Here is a 16,705-nt window from a genome sequence, read left to right on the forward strand (position 1 = left end):
GAGGAATCTGCAGATCTCTCTGTAGCTCCTGCTGAGTGTCCCCAGGCAGTGGCTAACTTTGCACCTCCTTGGAGATTCAAGAGCCAGTGTACCCAGTGGTCAGTGCAAGACCATACCAGATTACATCTCTTCACATCCATAAGTGAACACACTAAAGGGGCATACTCAATGAGCACCAAAGCCCTACTGAAGCAACTCCTGCCCCATAAGGGTGTCTCCTGCACAGCAGCTCTTCCATTATAGACATAGCTGGTCCTCACAGCCATTTGGCCTGGAGATCAATTCCTCCCAGTGATACCAACAGCAGTCAAGGCTCAACTACAACAAGACTGTGCACACACGCACAAAGGGGTGTACCAAGAGTGTCCACCTCAGGTGATTGGGGAGGCTGAGCCACTGGGCCCTACAGGACATCTACACAAGGCCACTCTATCAACTCAAGAAGACTTAGCAACTACCCAATACATAGAAATAAACACAGGGAAGCAGCCAAAATGCGGAGACAAAGAAACATGTCACAAATGAAAGAAATGAAAGAAAGCAAACTACTGGATATAGAGTTCAAAACCACAGTTATAAGGTTACTCAAGAATCTTCTAGAAACCTCGGAGGAACTTAGTGAGACCTTCAAGAATCTTAGTGAGAATGCCAAAAAAATGGAAAAGGACCAGTCAGAAATTAAACATACACTGACTGAAATAAAGAATAATATACAGGGATTCAACAGTAGACTATAAGGATTCTGAGAATCAAATCAATGATTTTAAATACAAGGAAGCAAAAAACACCCAACCGGAGAAGCAAAAAGAAAAAAGAATCCAAAAATATGAAGATAGTATAAGGCGCCTCTGGGACAACTTCAAGCGTACCAACATCCAAATGATGGGAGTGCCAGAAGAAGAGAGAGAGCAAGATATTGAAAACCTATTTGAAGAAATAATGACAGAAAACTTCCCCCACCTGGTGAAAGAAATAGACTTACAAGTCCAGAAAGCGCAGAGAACCCCAAACAAGAGAAATCCAAAGAGGACCACACCAAGACACATCATAATTAAAATGCCAAAGGCAAAAGACAAAGAAAGAATCTCAAAAGCAGCAAGAGAAAAACAGTTAGTTACCTACAAGGGAGCATCCATACGATTGTCAGCTGATTTCTCAACAGAAACTTTGCAGGCCAGAAGGGAGTGGCAAGAAATAGTCAAAGTGATGAATAGCAAGAACCTACAACCAAGATTACTCTACCCAGCAAAGCTATCATTTAGAATTGAAGGTCAGATAAAGAGCTTCACAGATAAGAAAAAGCTAAGGAATTCATCACTACCAAACCAGTATTTTATGAAAGGCTGAAGGGTATTCTTTAAGAAGAGGAAGAAGAAAAAGGTAAAGATAAAAAATTATGAACAACAAATACATATCCATCAACAAGTGATTCTAAAAATCAAGTGAATTAAAAACTGAGGAACAGAATAAACTGGTAAATGTAATAGAATCGGGCATGGAAATGGAGCAGACCAACAATTCTCAGGGGAATAGGGTGTGGGGGGGTGCAGGAAAAGATTGGACAAAGATCTTATATGCATGTATGCAGTACCTATGGATGCGGACAGTGTGGTGGCAAGGGCCTGGGGTGGGCTGGGAACTGGATGGAGGGGAGCTATGGGGGGGGGGGGTGAAGAGGGGCATCTGTAATAATCTGAACAATAAAGATTTTTTTTAAAAAAATTATGGGAGGAAAAAGCAAAAAAGAAAATAAATTTTCTATCATGTAAACACATACATACTTGGATGGAGAGATAGAGACAAACACTATCCCAAAACTAATTAAAATATGATTTTTACATGACCCATTCTTATAGGTTATTGGTACCATTAAATCCCCCCCTTTTTTTGTTTTGTTTTGTTTTTGTTGTTGTTTTTTGTTGTCGTTGTTTTTGTTGTTAATCCTCACCCAAGGATGTTTTTTCCATTGACTTTAGAAAGAGTGGAAGGGGGAGAGCGAGGGAGGGAGAGAGAGAAAAACTGTGTCTTGCGATAAATCAATTGGTTGCCTCCCTCACCTTGGCCCATGCTGTGGATAAAACCTGCAACCCAGGTATGTGCCCTGACCAGGAATCAAACCTGTGACCCTTCAGTGCACAGGCTGACGCTGTAACAAATGAGAAACACAGGCCAGGGCAAATTCTTTTTTTTTAATAGTGATCAAAAGTAATCTATATACACTGAGTGGCCAGATTATTATGATCTCTGAATGCATAATAATCTGGCCACTCAGTGTATATTAGATGCTTTTCATTCATTCTATATGGTTAAGGATTCTGAAAAATTTGTTATTACATTATACTGGGGGTATCATTAGGAATTCTTTTATCAGTCCCTTTTTTTAAAATTTATTTTTATTGATTTCAGACAGGAGGGTAGAGGGAGAGAGAAATAGAAACATCAATGTTGAGAATCATTGATCAGCTGCCTCCTGCACGCCTCCTAGTAGGGATCAAGCTTGCAACCCAACCCGGGCATGTGCCCTGACCGTAATCAAGCTGTGATCTCCTGGTTCATAGGTTGACATTCAACTACTGAGGCACACCAGCTGGGCACATCGGTCATTTTCTTAATTAACTTTTATTTTCATGGTCTTTTCCGGAAATGCCCTTTAATGTAAATGACAGTAACCAGATTTCAATTGTTGAATGACTATAACTATCGATTATTGAGCATAAGTTTCCAAGCAGCTGATTGGGAGATTTGCAGTTTCTCTCCTAGAATCCTTTCAACATAAGACTCACCCTTTGAGGTGTAGATGTTGTTTCATTTGTAACTGAAGAAAGTGAGGTTCTAAAATATTAAGTACCTTAACAGACAGAGTCAAGATGTATAAATTCAAAATCTTTTTCTCTTTTCTATCAACTCCTCAGGGCAAAAAGAATTAAGCCCCGATTTGACTTTGTGTTTTTTTGATCTTCAGTTTTTAATCTACATTTATCTTGAAAATTTATTTTCCTGATTTCCATGATTTCACTTATTTTTTAAGATTAGCTCAACTTTGTTTATAAAAAATGTTTTTATTTTGCCATATTTGTTCATCCAACAGTTCTTTAGTTTTCTTTAAATGTTTTTCTAGAACTTGTCTTTGCCTATTTACTTGATTATCTTGAACATACTTTACAAATATAGAAATTGAGTTATAAGAAGAGGAATGATCCAAGTAGTGGATACTTAAATGGATACAACTGTTTCTATAAAATGTTTTTCTTTTTTATTGAAATTTTGGGTTTTATTGTGCATATTTATTACTTTGGGGAGAGGTAGTGGGAGTAGTTTCTTTTACTTTTCTTATAAAATTAAAATGATATGAATATTTATATTTTAAAGATAATTCCTAAATTAAAGTGCATAATTTTTCTTTTACACTTAGAAAAATGAGAGTCGTCAACTCACTCAGATCCAGTACACAGCCTGGCCTGACCATGGTGTCCCTGATGATTCCAGTGACTTTCTGGATTTTGTTTGTCACGTACGAAATAAGAGGGCCGGCAAGGAAGAACCTGTTGTTGTTCATTGCAGGTATTCTGTTTTCTGTCTTTTATGTTTAAATAGCTGGCATTTTTAAAGGGGAGTATGTATTTTATTTTATCCTTAAGTTGTGGCTTTCACTATAATTAGAAAGAACTCAAATCTGTTCTCTGAAGGTAGAAAGCAGAGGGTATGTTCCAATGTGATTGGCAGAAAGTTTATCATAAGAAGTAAAAATACTTTATTGCACTGATAGTTAGAAGCTTGTCATTTTTACAGTTTAACATCTCTGAAAATGGGATTTGTTGTACAATTGATGCTATCTTAGACTTGATGAAATACAATAATGTAGGCATTAGATCTAGTTTTCCCCCTCCCAGCAAGGTACTCCTTGCTGGCCTATGGCCCCTCTCAGCACATTTGGTGAGCTCTCTCACCTCTCTTGGAATGGCCCTACCCAATACCATCACAGGATAAGCCCTCCTATTGTAATTGATTCTTGATTGCTATTGGCCCATTCATGTGTGGGATCAACCCTCAGGCTGGCTGACTGTCAAGAACCCTAACCACAGTGTATGAGCTGCCGTGCAGGTGCTGACCGCATGAAATGGAATTCACTTCAGCAGGGTTTGCTGCCTGCCAAGACTTACCTTTGGATATGCTACTTATGAAGCTAATTAAATCCTGCTCTGGTGTTGTCTGAAGCTGGCCACTGTGTGTGCTTGTTATGGGGCCTCTTGGGAGGGACTCTGGTGCAGGTCAATGTCAAAAGCTGCCTATGACTAGCCCTGGGCAACCTGTTTGGAACTACAAAGCGATCCACAGTTTGTGGCTGCCTCTTCTGGACTTAGGTGTGTGTTGGAGAATCAAGCTCTGCACCAAGACTCACTTTTACCTGTACTGGACCTGGGGGTATGTCAGCAAAAGTCCCTAGGAACCTTAAGATCTGCCTCTGCCTACTTGCTCCTGCCGGCTACCTGTTAGGCTCAGTCACTGAAAGAGCCTTGGGAGGTACTTAAGTTGCATGCAGTAGTTTTTAAGTCAGTCACCAGGTGAGAAGAGTTCTCCAGATCTATAGGGCTTCAACCTTTAAAAAAAACAATGTCCCATGTGGCTGTTTTTTATTTTAAAGAAGGAGGGAGAGAGAGAAAGAAACATCAGTTGCCTCCCTTACGTGCCCCAACTGGGGATCGAGCCCACAACCTAGTATGTGCCCAGACTGGGAATTGAACCTGCAACCTTTTGGTGCATGGGACAACTCTCCAAACAACTAAACCACACAGACCAGGGCTATACTGGTTCAATCTTGGTGCCAGTGCTGGGCCTGAGGGCACTCAGCATATGTCCCAGGGTATACAAAGTCTAGCTGCCACCCACAGGGTACTCCCCTACCTTGGTTGTAGGGAAGGGTCTCGGGCAGTCATCAGGTTGGGGCCAGCAGAGTTTAGCAGGCTAAACAGACCAAGATTTGGCTGTGTGAAGGGAAGGTGTGCACCAGTCGAGATAATGAGGGGAAAAATTTCCTCTGTCCTAGAGCCATTGCAACTCAGTCTGCCCCAGATTCTGCCAGAGCCTGATCTCAGCAGGAAGGGGTCACTGGGAGTCAAGAGATGGGAGGTGCTGTAAGGTTTGGGGGAAGTTGGAGGGCTTAGACCCTACCCAAGAGCCATACAATTCAGACTGTCCTGGATTCTGCCCAGACCTCAGCAGGTTGGAACCACCAAGAGTCAAGAGGGTGGGACCTCCAGGAGCTTAGAGAGTGGGGCTAGAGGATCTACCGTGAGGGGAAGGTGCCGGTCAGGATCACAGGAAAGGCGGGAGTGAATGGCCCCCACTGCTAAGTCATACAACTCAATCACTGACATCCCTTGAATTTGCCAGACCTCTCATTGCCCAAGCCATTGATTGAATCCTTAGCAGGGCAGGAGCTCCATAGGGTGGTTCAACAGGAAGACCAGAGGGTGGGGCAATTGCTTTCCCCAAGCTAATGCTGCATGGAGAGGCATGTTCCACCTAAGAAAGATGGTATCTGCATGCAGTACAGTGACTTAGCACAGGGGGTCCTGGCAATTGTCCCCTCAGCTCTGTCCCCAGAGCCACAAGCCCCAGTCTCTTCTCACATGACTCATCTGCTCTGCCCTCCCTAGGTGATTGGCAAGAGCTAGGGTGAGTGGCTATGAACAAAATTATAATTATGTGTGTTGGCCTTTTAAGACAGCTCCTGAGTTTTTAGGGGACTCCATGGACTCCATCTCTCCCTGGTGGAAACAGAAATCCCACTGCCATTCACAACCAGATGTTATGTGTGCGCCTCTTCCAGGCTCTGGTGCTTTGGGCTGGGGAGCCAGGGTTGGACTTGAGATCCCATGCTTATCAGGGGAAACACCCTGCAGCTGAGATATTCCTCCAGAACCTCAGCCACTGCCTGTGGGATTGGGGCCAGCCCTTTTCACACCTCCGCACTTCCTACCAGTCTCCATTAGCTTCTTCTGTAAATCCTTGGTTATAAGCCTTCTATTCAGCTAGTCTTCAGTTGGTTATTCAGGTTGATAATTCTGTATTTTAGTTCTACTTCCAATTAGGTCCTGGGTGTATCTTCTACTTACTCCATTGTCATCTTTGATCCCTTTCTCTATTATTTTTCATTTTAAAGTGGAGTTGCTCCAATAAGCTTTTATATCTTGTTCATATTTTAAAAACTGAAATGTAACTTTTAAAATAGTATTTTTTACAGCTAATAATGGGGGATGGTGTTGTGTGAAATTTTTATCAATTTTCAAAATAATTTCTAGTTGGCTTGCTACTTTCATAATATTAAACATTAAATCAAATTGTTCTGTTTTATGATTCGAAACTTTAATTTTCTGCACAAAATCCACAGAACTTTAACAGAATAGTATCCTTGCCCCATATTTGCCTTTTTCAGTGCTGGGATTGGAAGAACTGGGGTTCTTATTACTATGGAAACAGCCATGTGTCTCATTGAATGCAATCAACCAGTTTATCCACTAGACATTGTAAGAACAATGAGAGATCAACGAGCCATGATGATCCAGACACCTGTAAGTACTGTACTTCATGCATTCTCAACATGATGATTTTTGTTATCAGTGCATATTCTAAACCATATTCATAGCTTTTTAATATCCTGCCAGGAGCTAATAACTCCTAACACAGGAGTTTGTCAAATACTGTCAGGTCTGGCCTGCCACTTGTTTTTGTAAATAGAGTTTTGTTGGAATACAGCCATGCTCATTTGTTTATATATTACTTATGGTTGCTTTCACACTATAATAGCAAAGTTGAGAAGTTGCAACAGACACCATATGTTCTGAAAAACCTAAAATATTTACTATCTGGTCTTTTACAGAAAATGTTTGTCAACACCACTCTAGCATGATAATTTTTGAGTGTTTAGACAGGCTCAGAGGAACTTGCCCTGTATTACTTAGTCAGGGGGAATACTGAGAATGAGAGTGTCTCTGACCTGGAGACTCTTGATACACCTGCTCTGTGACACAGCTGTGGCAAAATGCCTTTCTCTTTTATATAAGCACTTAAATTGCAACAACAAAAATCATAGAAATTCCACCCTGACTCTGAATAATGTTTCAAGTTCACAGGGGAATCATGGAGTTTTAGAGTTAATGTTAAGGTAACTTTTTATAGTAAGCCATTGTGGAATGTTAGCATTAAACTTACTACAGTGAATTGACATATATGACCTAGTAAGTGCCTTGTTTTTACCTTTAAATTGTAAAAAATTTCAAATATACAAAAGTAAACAACTATGTTGAGTACTCAGATCCAGCAACATTTGCCATATTGTTTCATCTATACTGCCACCTACTCTCCATATTTGAAGCAAATCTAGACGTCATATAATTTTGTCTATAAATATTTTAATGTGCATCCCAAATAGATAAGGAGTATTTTTCCTTCTAAACCAAATCACAATACCAGTATCATATCCAAGTATAATTAACAAGTAATTCCTTAATATTATCAAATAACAGTATTCAAACTTTCAGTTGTCTCATATAGTTCATCGTTTTTAAATTTTAGAATAACTGTTGAAATGTAATTCACATACCATAAAATTTACCCTTTTAAAGTCTACAGTTCAGTTGTTTTTAGTATATCACAGAGTTTTACAACCTTCATTACTATCTGATTTTAGAATGTTTCATCACCCCCAAAAAGAAACTTTATACCTATCTTCCTTCATACCTTCTCAATCTCACCTGGCCCAGACCTAGGCAACCACTCATCTACTTTGTCTCTATAAGTTTACCTATTCTGGACCTTTCATATGAATGAATTCATATAGTTTGGTCTTTGTAATTGGCTTCTTTTAATTAGCATAATATTTAAAGGGTTTTACGAAAATGCTCTTTATCAAGTTGACAAAGTTTCCTCTGTTACAAGACTGTTGAGTGTTTCATCATGAAAAGGTATCCAATTTTGTCAAATGCTTTTTCTGGGTCTATTGAGATGATCGTGTTGGTTTTGTATTTCATTCTATTACTGTCTATTACATTGATTAATTTTTGTATATTAAACCTTTCATTTCTGGGATAAATCTTACTTGAAGATAGTATATAATTATTTTAATATGTTGCTTCATTTGATTTGCTAATATTTTCTAGAGGTCTTTGTATCTATATTCACACATAATGACATAATGTATTTTTTTATTTTTAATTGTGGTAAAGTACACAACATAAAACTTAACAATTTTTAAGTGTACAATTCAGTAGCCTTGAATATATTCACACTGTTATGTAGCCAATCTCTAAAACTTTTTCATCTTGCAAACTAAAACTCTACCCCTTAAACAACAACTCCTCATCCTCTCTCCTCCCAGTCCCTGGTAACCACCATTTTACTTTCTGTTTTTATTAATTTGACTTTCTAGATACCTCATATACATACAATCATATAGGTTTTGTCTTTTTGTAATAGGCTTATTTCACTTAGCATAATATCTTTGAGGTTCATCCAGGTTTTAGCATGTGTCAGAATTTCCTTTCTTTTAAGGCTAAAAATACTTCATTGTGTGTATAGACCACCTTTTGATTATCCTCTCACATGTCAATGGACATTTGGGTTGTTTCTACCTCTTGGTGATTGCAAATAATGCTGTTATGCACATAGATGTATATGCATATCTCTTTGAGACCCTGCTTTCAATTTTTTTTGATGTATGCATGGAAGTCAAATTGCTGGATCATATCATACTTAATGAGTTTTGTTTTTTGTTTTTACATTGTATGTAAAATCAGGTTCCAGATGTGGTTCACACATTTTGGTTAGTTTATATATCTCCAAAATCTTTTAATCTGTAGTTTCCACAAACATCTTTTTTCTTGTTTCTTACCATTTATTTGATGACCAAATCAGGTAGTTTGTGCTACATAGTTTCCTACAGTCTGGATTTTCCTGATTGCAGTCCCAAGGTAGTTTTCTCTGTACAGTAAACCCTCATTTGCAGACATCAATTTAACGGACCTCAAAGTTAACAGACAAAATTTCCAGCCCATATGTCATATGTGAAAATTAACATCCTGTTAATTTTAAAATGCTTTTAACCAAGATTTGCTTACAATTAAATTAACAAGTTTTTTTGTTAGTAATTCACTTTTACTTTTTTTTAAATAAATCTTTATTGTTCAGATTATTACAGTTGTTCCTCTTTTTTCTCCCCATAGCTCCCCTCCACCCGGCTCCCACTCCACCCTCTACCCTTACCCCCACCCCCACTGTCCTCATCCATAGGTATACGATTTTTGTACAATCTCTTACCGTACCCTCCACACCCCTTTCCCCCTGAGAATTCTCAGTCCACTCCCTTTCTATGCCCCTGATTCTATTATATTCACCAGTTTATTCTGTTCATCAGATTTTTTATTCACTTGATTTTTAGATTCACTTGTTGATAGATATGTATTTGTTGTTCATAATTTTTATCTTTACCTTTTTCTTCTTCTTCCTCTTCTTAAAGAATACCTTTCAGCATTTCATATAATACTGGTTTGGTGGTGATGAACTCCTTTAGCTTTTTCTTGTCTGTGAAGCTCTTTATCTGACCTTCAATTCTGAATGATAGCTTTGCTGGGTAAAGTAATCTTGGGTGTAGGTTCTTGTTATTCATCACTTTGAATATTTCTTGCCTCTCCCTTCTGGCCTGCATAGTTTCTGTTGATAAATCAGCTGACAATCGTATGGGTACTCCCTTGTAACTAACTGTTTTTCTCTTGCTGCTTTTAATATTCTCTCTCTTTGTCTTTTGCTCTTGACATTTTAATTATGATGTGTCTTGGTGTGGTCCTCTTTAGATTCCTTTTGTTTGGGGTTCTCTGCGCTTCCTGGACTTGTAAGTCTATTTCTTTCACCAGGTAGGGGAAGTTTTCTGCCATTATTTCTTCAAATAGGTTTTCAATATCTTGCTCTCTCTCTTCTTCTGGCACCCCCATAATTCGGATGTTGGTACACTTGAGGTTGTCCCACAGGCTCCTTATACTGTCTTCATATTTTTGGATTCTTTTTGCTTTTCGCTTTTCCGGTTGGGTGTTTTTTGCTTCTTCGTATTTCAAATCTTTGACTTGATTCTTGCAATCCTCTAGTCTGCTGTTGAATCTCTATATATTATTCTTTATTTCAGTCGGTGAATACTTAATTTCTAGTTGGTCCTTTTTCATATCCTCGAGGATCTCACTAAATTTATCACACTTTTCTAGAAAATTCTTGAAAAACCTTATAACCGTGGTTTTGAACTCTATATCCAGTAGTTTGCTTTCTTCCATTTCTTTCATTTGTGACATGTTTCTTTGTCTCCGCATTTTGGCTGCTTCCCTGTGTTGATAGAGTGGCTTTGTGTGCTAGGTGTCCTATAGGGCCCAGTGGCTTAGCCTCCCCAGTTACCTGAGGTGGACACTCTTGGTGCACCCCTTTGTGGGCTGTGTGCACAGTCTTGTTGTAGTTAAGCCTTTATTGTTGTTGGTATCACTGGGAGGAATTGACCTCCAGGCCAATTGGCTGTGAGAATCAGCTGTATCTGGGATGGGAGAACTTCTGTACTGGAGACACCCTTATGGGGCAAGACTTGCTTCAGTGGGGCTTTGGTGCTCACTGATTCTGCCCCTGATTGGGTCTCTTATGGATCTGAGGAGTTGTAATCTGGATGGTCCCACTCTGTCCACTGGGTACACTGGCTCTTGGATCTCTAAGGAGGTGCTGTTAGCCTCTGCCTGAGGCCACCCAGCAGGAGCTACAGAGAGATCTGCAGATTCCTCTTCTTTGTTTGGGGTTTGGAGGTGCCCAGATGAGGCCCAGCTGTGAAGCAATGCAAGCTGCTGTGGGGCCTTGGGCCTTCTTTTGGATGTTCTGGGTCTCTCTGACCCAGCTGCAGAGGGTCAGGTAATTTTAGATCGCAGAGGGTCAGGCCATTCATATGCAAAGGCCTCTGCACACAGCTTGGGTGGGGCGGAGTCTCAGGGAATCAACAGGGCAGAGCAAACAGCTATGGCTGATCCTCGGCCCTGCCCTTAAGAGGCCCGGGTCTCAGTGTCCCTTGGTAATCGCTGCTAGCACCTCTGAGAGAAAGCCGCCCTCGAGTTCCGCCCGATGCCAAACAGTCCAATTTCTCCCCGTATGAGTCTGGGTCCCCAGAGTCTCGCCCGGAACTGGAGTTCAGAGCAGTCGGGAGCTTTTGTCTCCCTCCCAATTGAAAAAGACAACCGTGTACTCAGTTGCCAGCCCTTTCCGCGTGCATGCCTCCGTACCTCTGCACTTTCCTCCCGCAGCTCCTCTGAGTCTCAGTGCTTTTCTCTTTCCTTCTAGTTGTAGAATTTCGACTCAGCTAGCCTTCCTGTGGTTCTGGATGATGTCCGTTTTGTCTTTTAGTTGTAGTTTTGAAGTGGTTGTGCAAGGCAGCAATTTCAGGTGTTTACCTATGCCGCCATCTTGGTTTCTCCCACTGTTACTTTTAACAAATTTTAGTGAATAAACCATATGTTGGAAAAAACACTAGTAATTTCACTGACATAAATAAATATTACATATCTACAACTGTAGTCTACATAATTAAATCTTAGAGTCACTGCTCGTAAACAATGTTCAGCGAGTGATTAGCACGTGATCATACCACATTGCTCATGGTAATTGGTTATGTTGTCATTGGACATTCTGCAGCAGTTTTGTTTTTGTTTTTTTAGTTTTTTGTTAATCCTCACCCGAGGATATTTTTCCATTGATTTTAGAGAGAATGGAAGGGAGGGAGGAAAAAACAGAGAGAGAAACATCAATGTGAGAGAGACACATTGATTGGTTGCCTCCCGCACAAGCCCCAATTGCAGGCTGTGTCACCCGAGAACCGCCCTCTCACAATCCGGGACCCCGGGGGAATGTTGGAGAGCCGGTTTCAGCCTAATCCCCACAGGCTAGTCAGAGGGACCCTACCTGTCTAGGCCCCAGCTTTGTACACTTCCTGCCCCAAACTTAGAGTCTGCAATTTATCCAAAAAGTACTGATTCTTTTTATTGAAAAACTAGAGGCCCGGTGCATGAAATTCATGCACTGGGGGGGAGGTATGTCCCTAAGCCCAACCTGCACCCTCTCCAGTCTGGGACCCCTTGGGAGATATCCGACTGCCTGTTTAGGCCCGATCCCTGTGGGATCGGGCCTAAACAGGCTGTCAGACATCCCTTTCATAATTCGGGACTGCTGGCTCCCAGCTGCTTGCCTGACTGCCTTATTGCCCCTAACCACTCCCCTGCTAGCCTTATTGACGCCTAACTGTTCCCCTGCCAGCCCGATCATCCCCAACTTCCCTCCTCTGATAGCCCGGTCACCCCCAAGTGCCCGCCCCTGCATATTCCCTCTTTATTAGATAGGGTTTTTTCTTTAACATATTGGACAGTGTACCTGCTGTGGTCTTGACAAACCAGTAAAAATGTAAATCCAAACTAAAGGTGTCATAAAATAAACTCCGTAAACAGGAATTTCATGAGACCTTGGAAAGGTGATATCATGTGGTTGTTGGGCATATATTTGAATAAGTAGAAGGTTTATAGGTGATTTCACACTTTTTCATATTTTCTAAAAGTTTCCTTTTCTTTTATAAACAATAGACATGTAATTAACTGTCCATCTTTCCCTCCAAAAATTATTTTGAAAGGGCAAAGTCAATTGGAGCCAAGTCTGTTAAGTAATGTAGGTGTCAAGATGGAAGCCTTTTTCACATAGAGGTCTACTAACACTGTACTTATCCATTTTCCCACAAACTTTTGGCCCATTTTTTCCCTTCTGCTAGAAATACTCCTTCCAAGATGCCTTTCTCCTCTTAATAATCTCAATCCTCTCTACCTAGGAAAGTTCTACTGGGCCCTTTGAGGGTTGACCAAGTCTCTGTGGCCCTCTCCCCATCCTTGCAGCCAGATCTGCTTGCTCCTTCCTCAGTGTTCCCACAGTGCCATGGACACAGCTCCAGCACAGTCCACACATGCAACCTGTTGTCACCGTTTCCTGGGAACGTCCTGTCCTATTCTCTTCCCTTTACAGGGGAATCAAGCTGGAGTTTTGCAGGTTGGGAAGAAGCTGGCAGTGGCTGAAAGCGGAATGTGCCTAGAGGGGCGCAGACGCCTCCCAGCCAACAGGCCTATGGCCAGGGCCATAGCTGGGAGTGGATCGCGCTGAGAGGGGCGCAGGCACCTCCCAGGCGACCAGCCTCGGCCCTGGCGGCTGCTGAAATTGGAGCATGCGGAGAGGAGCTTGGCTGCCTCCCAGGCCCACAGCCATGGCCATGGCTGAAAGCTGAACGTGCCAAGCGGGGTGCAGGTGCCTCCCAGCCAACAGGCCTAAGGCCCGGGTCACAGCTGGGAGTGGATTGCACGGGAGAGGCGCACCCACAGCCCTGGCCACAGCTGGAAGCGGAACATGCTGAGAGGGGCGCAGGCACCTCCCAGCCGACAGGCCTACGGCCAGGGCCACAGCTAGGAGCGGATCGCGGGAGTGGATCGCGCTGAGAGGGGCGCAGGCACCTCCCAGGCGACCAGCCTCAGCCCTGGCAGCTGCTGAAATTGGAGCATGCGGAGAGGGGCGCGGCTGCCTCCCAGGCCCACAGCCCTGGCCACAGCTGGAAGCAAAACACGCTGAGAGGGGCACAGGCGCCTCCCAGCTGACAGGCCTACAGCCCTGGCCATGGCTGGGAGCGGAACGTGCTGAGAGGGGTGCAGGCGCCTCCCAGCCAAGAGGCCAATGACCTGGGTCACTGCTGGGAGTGGATTGTGCCGGAGGGCGTGGCCGCCTCGCAGGCCCACAGGCCGGGGCTGGAAGCTGATCCCGGGAGGGGGGTTGGGGGGGCGCGGGAGCCTCCCAGGTGGACGGCCAGGGGTGCGGCTAGGAGCAGATCGCGCCAGGGATGCACGGGCCGAGGCTAGTAGCAGATCGTTGGCGGGGGCGTGGCCACGTCCCAGGCCTATAGCGTGGGCCATGCTGCCGGCTCTCATCGGCAGCTCTCCCTGGGACTGGGGGTCTCCGGCGGGCCTGAGAAGACTGGGCGCCGCCATATTTTTTTTTTTTAATCTTTATTGTTCAGATTATTACAATTGTTTCTCCTTTTTTTCCACCCATATCTCCCACCACCCGGTTCCCACCCCCCCTCTGCCCTTACCTCCCCCCGTTGTCCTTATCCATAGGTGTATGATTTTTGTCCAGTCTCTTCCCGTACCCCCCACACAGACACCCCTTTCCCCCTGAGAATTATCAATCCACTCCCATTCTATGCCTCTGATTCTATTATGTTCACCAGTTTATTCTGTTCCTCAGTTTTTAATTCACTTGATTTTTAGAATCACTTGTTGATGGATATGTATTTGTTGTTCATAATTTTTATCTTTACTTTTTTCTTCTTTTTCCTCTTTTTAAAGAATACCTTTCAGCATTTCATATAATACTGGTTTGGTGGTGATGAACTCCTTTAGCTTTTTCTTGTCTGTGAAGCTCTTTATCTGCCCTTCAATTCTGAATGATAACTTTACTGGGTAGAGTAGTCTTGGTTGTAGGTTCTTGCTATTCATCACTTTGAATATTTCTTGCCATTCCCGTCTGGCCTGCATAGTTTCTGTTGATAAATCTGCTGACAGTCGTATGGGTGCTCCCTTGTAGGTAACTAACTGTTTTTCTCTTGCTGCTTGTAAGATTCTCTCTTTGTCTTTTGCCCTTGGCATTTTAATTATGATGTGTCTTGGTGTGGTCCTCTTTGGATTCCTCTTGTTTGGGGTTCTGTGCGCTTCCTGAACTTGTAAGTCTATTTCTTTTACCAGGTGGGGGAAGTTTTCTGTCATTATTTCTTCAAATAGGTTTTCAGTATCTTGCTCTCTCTCTTCTTCTGGCACCCCAAAAATTCAGATATTGGTACGCTTAAAGCCATCCCAGAGGCTCCTTATGCTATCCTCACACTTTTGGATTCTTCTTTCTTTCCGCCTCTCTGTTTGGGTGTTTTGTTTCTTCCTCATATTCCAGATCTTTGGTTTGACTCTTCGGGTACGGTGGTCTACAGTTTAGTGTCTGTATATTCTTTATTTCAGACAGTGTATGCATAATTTCTGACTGGTCCTTTTCCATTTTTTTGGTTTTCTCATTAAGGTCCTTGAAGGTCTCTTCAAGTTTCTCAGCGGTTTTTAGAAGATTCTTGAGTAACCTTATAAATGTGGTTCTGAACACTGTGACGTCCATTAGTTTGCTTTCCTCCATCTCTCCTACTCGTGACATACTTCGGTGTCTCCGCATTTTGGCTGCCTCCCTGTGTTGATGGAGTGGCTTTGTGTGGTCAGTGACCTATAGGGGCTGGTATCTCAGCTTCCCCAATCACTCTAGGTGGTCGCTCTTGGTACACCCCTTTGTGGGCTGAGTGGAAAGTCTTGGTGTAGTTAAAAGCCTTGATTGCTGTTGGTACACTGGGAGGAATTGACCTCCAGGCCAATTGGCTATGAGGACCTGCTGTGTCTATAACGGAAGAATTGCTGTGCTGGAGACACAGTAGGGCTTTGGTGCTCACTGAGTCTGCCTCTTGAATGTGTCCCTTATGAGAGTGGTTGAAATCTGGTGTCGTCCACACCAACCACTAGATACCCTAGTGTCTGGATCTCCAATGGGGTGCAGGTCTGAGGCCTCCCAGCAGGAGCTACAGTAAGAGCTACAGTTTTCTCCTCTTTTTGGGGGCAGTTTTGGAGCAGTCTGACTGGAGCTGCAGTTAATTTGTTTGAGCTGCCACAGAACAGGCCATTTATATGTAAAAACCGCTGTGTGGAGTCTGGGCGGGTTTGTAGAATGTGCGGGGCGGGGTCTCAGGGCGTCACTAGGCTGGGGCGTGGCCAACGGCCATGGCTGCCTTCAGCCGTCTCTGCCTTTCCGCATTTCCAAGTCCCCGTGTCCCGTGCTCCAGCGAGGCAAACCCTTATTGCTGGGTGCACCTCTGCAGAAAAGTCACTCTCACTCTCCAACCGATGGCCAAGAGTCCAGCTTCTCCCCGTAGGCGTCAGGGTCCCCCGCGTGTCCCCAGAAACTGGAGTTCAGAGTGATCGGGAGTTTGTCTCCCTTCGGTTTGAAGAAAAGCCGCGCGCCCAGTCGCCCGCCGCCAGCCTGCTTCGCGCGTGCCTCCATACCTCAGCTCTCCAGCGTTTGCGCTCCCTTCTCTTCTTAGTTGTAAATCTACCACTCAGCCAGCTTTCCCGTGGTTCTGGGTGGTAGACGTTTTGTTTTTTAGTTGTATTTTTGAAATTGTTGTGCGAGGCGGCAGTTTAGTTGTTTAACTTTGCCACCATCTTGGTTCCTCCTGGGCGCCACTATCTTGTGTCTATGGGCGCCACCATTTTTGTCACGGAGTAATGGTTAATTTGCATATTACTCTATTATTAGATAGGATTATATTAGGGAGCACCTGTGAGCACTAAGGTTTCCTATTGCTTTAGGGTTAGTGTTGGTATTTGTCTATAGAAATCTTCAATAGCCAGAAGTAGGAAAACAAACTTATGAATTAATACTGGCATTTCCAATACAAATTCAGGAGCACAGCGTTTTTACTTAATGTCTTCTACCTTACATCTTTACCACCTTTCTTCTTTAACAAAAATGCTGGTTCTCTGAAATACCAGCAATGAAAGACTTAGAATATCACAAATACCCATTTGTTTTA

At 43.0% G+C, this 16,705-nt stretch overlaps 1 protein-coding gene across 5 annotated transcripts in view; it reads left to right on the top strand.

Moving 5' to 3' along the window:
* Positions 1-16,705, top strand: part of PTPN4 (protein tyrosine phosphatase non-receptor type 4) — a 257,666-nt gene that overhangs the window by 230,460 nt on the left and 10,501 nt on the right. For all 5 annotated transcript variants that reach the window (XM_079782465.1, XM_079782466.1, XM_079782463.1 and 2 more), the window contains 2 exons: positions 3,413-3,561; positions 6,437-6,572. In XM_079782465.1, the coding sequence (XP_079638591.1) occupies positions 3,413-3,561; positions 6,437-6,572 (285 nt within the window). The remainder of the gene's footprint in view (positions 1-3,412; positions 3,562-6,436; positions 6,573-16,705) is intronic.

The sequence above is a fragment of the Cnephaeus nilssonii genome (genome assembly GCF_951640355.1).
Source record: "Cnephaeus nilssonii genome assembly, chromosome: 10".
NCBI classification, from domain to species: Eukaryota; Metazoa; Chordata; class Mammalia; order Chiroptera; family Vespertilionidae; genus Cnephaeus; species Cnephaeus nilssonii.